Source organism: Schistocerca cancellata, chromosome 10, assembly GCF_023864275.1.
Source record: "Schistocerca cancellata isolate TAMUIC-IGC-003103 chromosome 10, iqSchCanc2.1, whole genome shotgun sequence".
NCBI lineage: Eukaryota > Metazoa > Arthropoda > Insecta > Orthoptera > Acrididae > Schistocerca > Schistocerca cancellata.
Genome location: NC_064635.1, coordinates 81762950 through 81771175, shown reverse-complemented (window position 1 = coordinate 81771175; position 8226 = coordinate 81762950). Strand labels below are relative to the sequence as shown.

Here is an 8226-nt window from a genome sequence, read left to right as displayed (position 1 = left end):
GCGCGACTTTTGGCGCTGTGGCTCAGTGTAGCCACCTTTCAATTATCAGTTGTTTAAATTGCTCTTTAAATGATGTAAATGTTCATTTTAATTGTGTTTCTCTCTCTCTCTCTATGTTACAGTTCTGTATCATTAATTATTCTTACTAACTATTATTACGATTTCAAGGCTCCAGTGGGCTTATGTCAACGCTTTTCAACCGACTTATTTCAGAAGTATAATACTTTTCTTGAATTGTGCTCAAGTAAAAGTTATTTAATGAATTGAACTAGTCATTCGAAGGCCTTCATTGCTTATTAATTTCACAAATATTGTACAGTATAATAAATGGACTGAGTGAACGTTGTTGATGATGGTGATGATGATGTTTCTTTGGGGCGCGCTCTACTGAGCAGTCATCAGCACCCTTGCAATGTCCCAGTTTTTACACAGTCCAATTTTTTACGCAGTGAAATCTAGCGACTGTCACCAATGATGATTATGATGATGAAACGATGTGGACAACACAAACACCCAGTCCCCGGGCAGAGAAAGTGAACGTTCCTTTCTTATTAAATCCGAGATCTGTTTTTCAAGAAATTCTATGCTGACGAATTTTGTCACATTTGCAGAAGGCCAAGACAATAAAACTGTTTGCGCAAACATCCTGGTTAAAAAGCGTCTGACATCTTGCGACTTAAACCTACCTGCCCGTAGCCTATCAGTAATAAATGAATGACTTAGACTGAGCGAAATAATTCAGATAAATTTTCTTTTCAGATGGGCACCGGCATGCATTAGGTTAGTGAATGGCATGTTAACTATTCTCGTCTTCCGCTGCAATCTGATTTTATTAGCTCGATATTTACACATGAGGAGCATCGTTTCGGAATCTTGCCAATTTCAAGTAATGCCGCAATATACAACGCACAGTTTTTGCGTATACAAATATAAAAACATACTTTTCATATCTTCCGTCTTTTCTTGTAGATGTTTACGTTTTCATGTCTTGGAGAGTCTGTCAAAATATTTATCGTTTTCGTGCTGTTAAAGTTTGTCAGAACTTTATGTACTATGTGCATTCTTCTTTTATTGCACTTATGACCATTTCACGGCACAATCCACTCCCTGACACATATGTATTGACAACGAAATTACAGTTCATATTCACGGAATTTCGGGGCGATATTTTATCGCCTCTGAATATCTTGCATGATCAGTTACCAAGATTTGGTCAGTTTTCAAAAATTGGTTTTACAAGAAAATGGCTCTGAGCACTATGGGACCTAACACCTGAGGTCATAAGTCCCCTAGAACTACTTAAACCTAACTAACCTAAGGACATCACACACATCCATGCCCGAGGCAGGATTCGAACCTGTGACCGTAGCGGTCGCTCGGTTCCAGGATGTAGTGCTTAGAACCTATCGGCTCTCGCGGCCGGCTTGCTTCTACTCTGAAGCACCAAACAAACTGATATACGCATACGTATTCAGATACAAAGATATGTAAACAGGTAAAATACGGCGCTGTGGTCGGCAGCGCGTGTATAAGACAAGCGTCTGGCGCAGATGTTAGATCGGTTACTTCTGCTACTGGCTAGTTATCAAGATTTAAGTGAGTTTGGTGTTATAGTCCGCGCACAAGCGATGGGACACAGCATCTTCGAGGTAGCGATGAAGAGGGGATTTTCCCGTACGACCATTTCACTAGTGTACCGTGAATACCAGGAATCGGGTAAAATATCAAATCTCCCATAACGCCGCGGCCGAATCCCGCAAGAACGGGACCAACGGCGACTGAAGAGAATCGTTCAGCGTGACAGAAGTGCAACCCTTCCGCAAATTGCTGCACATTTCAATGCTGAGCTATCTACAAGTGTCAGCGTGCGAACCATTCGACAAAACATCCTCGATGTGGGCTTTCGGAGCCGAAGGTCCACTCGTGTACCCTTAATGAAAACACGACACAAAAACTTAACGCCTCGTCTGGGCCCGTTACACCGACATTGAACTGTTGATGACTGGAAACACGTTGCCTGGTCGGACTAGTCTCTTTTTCAAATTGTATCGAGCGGATGGACGTGTGCGGGTATGGAGACAACCTCATGAATCCATGGAGCGTGCATGTCAGTAGGGGACTGGTGGAGGCTCTGTGGGACGTGTGCATTTGCAGTGATATGGGAGATCTGATCCGTCTAGATACGACTCTGACCACCTGCATCCATTCATGTCAACTGTGCATTCCGACGGACTTGGGCAATGCCAGCAGAACAATGCAACACCCCCCCCCCCTTCCTCCAGAATTGCTACAGAGAGGCTCCAGGAACACTCTTCTGAGTTAAAAGACTTTCGCTGGCCACCAAACTCCCCAGACATGAACATTACTGAGCACATCTGGGATGCCTTGGAATGCGCTCTTCAGAAGAGATCTTAACCCCCTCGTACTCTTATGGATTTATGGACAGCCCTGCAGGATTCACGGTGTCAGTTCCCTCCAGCACTACTTCAGACATTAGTTGAGTCCATGCCACGTAGCGTTGCGGCACTTCTACGTGCTCTCGGGGCCCTACATACTCGTAATATCAGGCAGCTGTACCAGTGTAGTTTCAGGAAGAACTTATTCACGAGCAAGAACATCAATCTGGAAACATGTCATAAAAGTGTTTGTTTGGAATGTGGCTCTGTATGGGTGCAAAAATTGGTCAATAGAAAAAGAAAAAAGCGCTAGATGGCCTGGAGATTTGGTGATGCTGGAGGATGATGAAGACCAGCTGGAAAGACAGAGTCACCGATGAAGAGGTGCCGAGAAGAATACAGGACACAAGATATCTGTGGAGGCTCATCCATAGAAGAAAACACAAACACGGAGGACACTTTTTGAAAGACAATAACATCATTGGATCGATAGCAGAAGGAGCTATTAACTCTTTGGAGCACGGTGGTATACATAGTATACCACCTTTTGAAAATTTTCTTGGCTCTTTGCACAGTGGTTTAACTGCACGACCACCACTCTAATATGCTCACCTAGTTCTCTACTTATCAGACAGATGGCACTCACTGCCTATAAGGAATCAGTTCCCGCCAAGAATTGCATAGATTACAACTGTGAAAGCTGCGTGCTGAGTTGTGCATGGTTTTTGCGTGTGAATAGTGGTTTATAACGAATTTCTTGTTGCGCCTGTGTTTTTTCCATATCTTGGACGTCACAGCTACGGTATGAACCCATGTATACATTCATATGCACAATCTTCCGTTATTTATATACAATTTATTTTGGTGGTATATTATTTGTACCACCGTGCATGTAGCAGTATTCTATTGCATTTCGTTTCCTAGTATAAAATTCGAAATCCTCCGCTACAAAGTTTAGTTTTTAATTGTGTTGTGACTTATTTTAGCTCTTTCTCCATTTTGTTTTGCTTACGTATTCTTTACTTGGATTCAGGCTGTTGTTTGAAAATGAAAATGTCAAGAAGAGGCTTACGAGATGAAGAAATCGAACGATTATTGTGTGAAATTCCATCAGACGAGGATTCCACTGTTGACACCACAGATGACGAATCTGATTATGAAGCAAGCATTGTTGCGGAGGCTATTGTGTCGTCTGAAGGCGAAGTTTCAGAGAGCGAGGAAGAAAGTGAGTCCACTCCGCCAAAACGCGCTGCTGACACAGCGCCAACTTGGGGACAACAATTCAATGCTACCTCAGGAATGCAGTTCGACAGTGAATCAGGACCAAGTGCTTTTATTAGGGACATTGATGATCCAGAACCTATCGATATATTCGAAAAAATATTTCCAAAAGAGCTAGTTGAGCTAATCGTTTTCCAAACAAATTTATATGCGACGCAATCTGGCAAGTCTTTCACTCCAACAACTGACAATGAAATACGAACTTTCCTGGGAATCAACATTTTGATGGGTATAAAGCGTATGCCAGCATACAGAGACTACTGGTCTAGTGCCCCAGAACTTCATGATCGTTATATTGCATCTCTGATGGCAGTAAATCGGTTTGGATGGTTACTGAGGAACATTCATCTGAATGATAACACATTGCATCCAGAAAAAGGACACCCAGGTTATGACAAACTGTACAAGCTGCGACCAGTGATCAAGATACTATCTGAATCTTTTTCCAAGTGTTACCAACCCAGCAAACACCTAGCAATTGATGAGTCAATGATCAAATTCAAAGGCCGCAACAGTATGAAACAATACATGAGAGATAAACCCATAAAGCGTGGTTACAAAGTGTGGATGCTGTGTGACAAGACCTCTTACAACTTGAAATTTGATATTTACACCGGAAAAGTAGGTGACACAGTGCAAACAGGCCTTGGGGAGCATGTAGTGCTGAGTTTGTCCTCTGAACTCGTAAATAAAGGCCATTATCTTTATTTCGACAACTATTTCAATAGCTATAACTTGTTGGCTGGTTTACAGCAGAGAAACATATATGCCTGTGGGACAGTTCAACCAACAAGGAAACATTTACCCAAATTAAAAACAGACAAAGAATTAAGCAGAGGTGAATTTGACTGGAGGGTCAGCAACTGTGGCATCCTCTACTTGAAGTGGAAAGATAAGAGAGCTGTTCATCTCCTTTCAAATTTTCACAGTCCTGAAGTTACTACAGTGACTCGCCGTGAAAGAGATGGTTCACGCATAGAGCTACCTTGTCCTCAAGCAGTGATGGATTACAATGCACACATGAACAATGTCGACAAGTTCGACCAACTGAAAAAATCATATGAAATAAGCCGGAGAAGTAAAAAGTGGTGGCACCGAATATTCTTTCACCTGCTTGATGTCAGTATCGTCAACAGCTATATAATTTGGAAGGAACTAGGCGATAGAGAAAAAATGACTGCCAAAGTCTTCAGGATGAGTATCCTGCAAAGCTTAGTAACCCAGAAAACACCATTGAGGCCATCTAGACTTCATGAGAGTCAAGTCCACGTAAAGAAAAACAAGCCATATGTTTCCTCACGCCAGCGTCTCGACAATTCATCCCACCAGCCAGAGCGTACTACCGCCAGACGTTGTGCGAAATGCAGTACAAAAAAGAAGCAAGTGCGCACTTTCTGGATGTGCGCTGAATGCAAAGTGCCTTTGTGCCTTAGCAAAACAAAAAGGTGCTTTCAAGATTTTCACAAAAAGGAATAAGAAACATATTTTATTTGTAAGGTTTGTAATTTGATTTTGTATTGTAAATGACCAATTGCCAGAAATAAAATTATTTTACATTAATTATACTAATTATTACTGCTTAGAGTAGAATTTAAAGGTGAGTTACAAGCACAAACCAAGATATCTCAAAAACTTTAGGTACGGCCCTAAGTGGCATGGTGGTATATTATATATACCACCATCTAAAACCAAAATCAATACAATAAAAAATTTTAATTCATGTTTTCCTTTATTAGCAACCCCACCAGACATAGAAAATGCATGTTTTATTAAAAAATTAATTAAACATAAAATCTGTGCATCAAAGAGTTAAGGGGAAAATCCCCAGGGAAGACCAAGGATGTCACACATGCAGCAGACAATGAATTTTGTAGGATGCAGGCCTTCTAGGGCTTTTCTCTTTTTTTATTGACCAAAAAGGGTAAAGGGCCACGTTCCAAACAAACGCTTTTATGACTTTTTTTCAGACTGATGTTCTTGCTCGTGAGTAAGTTCTTCCTGAAACTACACTGGTACAGCTGCCTAATTTAATGTAGGGCTCCGAGAGCAGGCAGAAGTGCCGCAGGGCTACGTGGCATGGACTCAACTAATGTCTGAAGTGGTGCTGGAGGGAACTGACGCCATGAATCCTGCAGGGCTGCCCATAAATCCGTGAGAGTACGAGGGGGTGGAGATCTCTTCTGAACAGCGCATTCCAACGCATCCCAGATGTCCTCAGTAATGTTCATATCTGGGGAGTTTGCTGGCCAGCGGAAGTGTTCCTGGAGCCACTCTGTAACAATTCTGTAGGGGGAAGGGGGGGGGAGGGTGTTGCATTGTCCTGCTGGCATTGTCCAAGTCCGTCGGAACGCACAGTTGACATGAATGGATGAAGGTGGTCAGAGTCGTGTCTAGACATTAGGGTTCCCATATCACTGCAACTGCACACGCCCCACATGGCCTCCACCAGTCCCCTGCTGGTATGCATTTATGAGGCTGTCTCCATACCCGCACACGTCCATCCGCTCGATACAATTTGGAAAGGTCCGACCACGCAACATGTTTGCAGTCATCAACAGTCCAATGTCGGAGTTGACGGGCCCAGGCGAGGCGTAAAGTTTTGTGTCGTGCATTCATCAAGGGCACACAAGTGGGCCTTAGGCTCTGAAAGCCGATATCGAGGATGTTTCGTCGAATGGTTCGCACTGTGACACTTGTTGATGGCTCAGAAATTTGCGGAAGGGTTCCACTCTGTCACACTGAACGATTCTCTTCAGTCGTCGTTGGTACCGTTCTTGCATGTCGAAGATTTGATTTTTACCGGGTTCCTGATATTCACTCGTGAAATGGTCGTACGGGAAAATCTCCACTTCATCGCTATCTCGGAGATGCTGTGTCCCATCGCTCGTGCGCGGACTATAACACCACGTTGAAACTCAATTAAATCTTGATATCTTGCCATTGTAGCAGCAGTTACCGATCTAACAACTGCGCCAGACACTTGTCTTACATAGGTTAACACCTATGTAAGACAAGTGTCCGACCACAGTAATGAAGAGGAAAACACACAGAAGACGGGACGGCGTATTGACGCAAGCGACCCTCCGGGTTGAAGGCTAAAGAGAGAGGTGAGTTGCAAACCCACAGTAAATTCGCTGAGAGGGTGTCTGTACTCATACAACACCGACTTCTGACAGGTTCAATATTTCGGAAGGCATCTGCGCACAAAATTTGCGGACTGCTACTGGCTGTTACCGTTAGATGAGTCAACAGTGAAGTGCGAACGGTGACCTCGGCAGCGGTGGCAGACTGGAGTGGGGCGATTCGCCGTTGCTAAGCAACCTAATTCCCGACACGGGCGCGCGGACAGATTATACTAATTCCCGAGCGGCGCGGCGGAGAAAAGCCCCGCGGGAGGGCGACATTCGCGGCCCCTCCCCCGCCCGCCGCCCCCGCAGCGGGTGCGTGCAGCGCGTGCGGGGCGTGAGGACGCATGCCGCCGCCGCCGCCGCCGCCGCCGCCGCCGCCCGCGCACCTCGGCCCTGCCCGCCTCCAATTAGCGCGACGTGCTGGCCGGCCGGCCGCCCCCGCGCCGCGTCACGCGCGCCAGACGTGACTTTGCGGCCGTCTCTCCAGTTGGCGCCCTCGTTAACGAGCCATTACGGCGGCGACGGCCGAGCGGGGGCGGCGGAGGCGGAGGCGGCAGGGTGTGGGTGACTAGCTGGCTACTGTTCGCCCCGCGCCTCTCTCTGCCCACGGGGTTAGACGCAGTGCGCTACGAATCCACAGTCCGATTCTAGTTGGTGGTGTGCTCGTCGACTTCAAGAAGGCGTCTGATACGTGCCCTCACCTCGTTTAGTGAACGTTGAGCTAATTTGCGAGCATCAAAATATGTAACACAAACGCCCGTATCTTTTGATTGCATGGAACTTACATGAAATTTTTCAGAAAAGCAACTAAGATAATACTGACTGCCCAAAATTCGAAAAATAATACTGGTATCGACAACTACTATTGAGGAAAAGTAACGCTAGAGAAGGATGTCCCGTTACAACTATTTGTACAGCTTGTTCTTTTACAGGTGATCGTCGGAATCGAAGAGCTACAAACAAGTTTCTCGTCATTGTGTAATGTTGATGCATTAATTTGTTCTGAAAGCGGTGCTGATATTCAAGACAGTAAAAGCGGGTTAAAAGCTGTGAGGTATCTGGGGAAGTTAACCTTGCATTACTGAGCAACTGTTTCACCAGGTATCCAGTCTAGCTTACCAAATTCCCAACCAGACTAACATTAATTATAATCTTTTAGTAGTCATCTTACGATAACCGGTGATATATATTTATAAAAAGAGAATTTAAACAAAAAGAAATAAATTAGTTTATATTTAGACATTTATTTTAACATTTATCATTGTTCCGTTAAAATTTCAGCATATTAAACTTGATTCATAACTAAACTGGTGCCTTATATAGGATTGTGAAAATGTGAGTTTGTGAACTTACGGAACACATTAAATATGGAGCCAAGATTGGGAGACTACATGCAACACTGCATTCATAAAATAACACAC

The 8226-nt window shown here is 44.3% G+C and overlaps 1 protein-coding gene across 1 annotated transcript; it reads left to right on the top strand.

Annotated features, from left to right (window-relative positions):
* The first annotated feature begins 3449 nt into the window (after window positions 1–3449).
* LOC126106147 (piggyBac transposable element-derived protein 4-like) lies at window positions 3450–7373 on the top strand. Its single transcript, XM_049912389.1, has 2 exons — window positions 3450–4755; window positions 7027–7373. The coding sequence occupies exons 1-2, from the start codon at window positions 3450–3452 to the stop codon at window positions 7371–7373; spliced, it is 1653 nt and encodes a 550-aa protein (XP_049768346.1).
* Window positions 7374–8226: the final 853 nt, after the last annotated feature.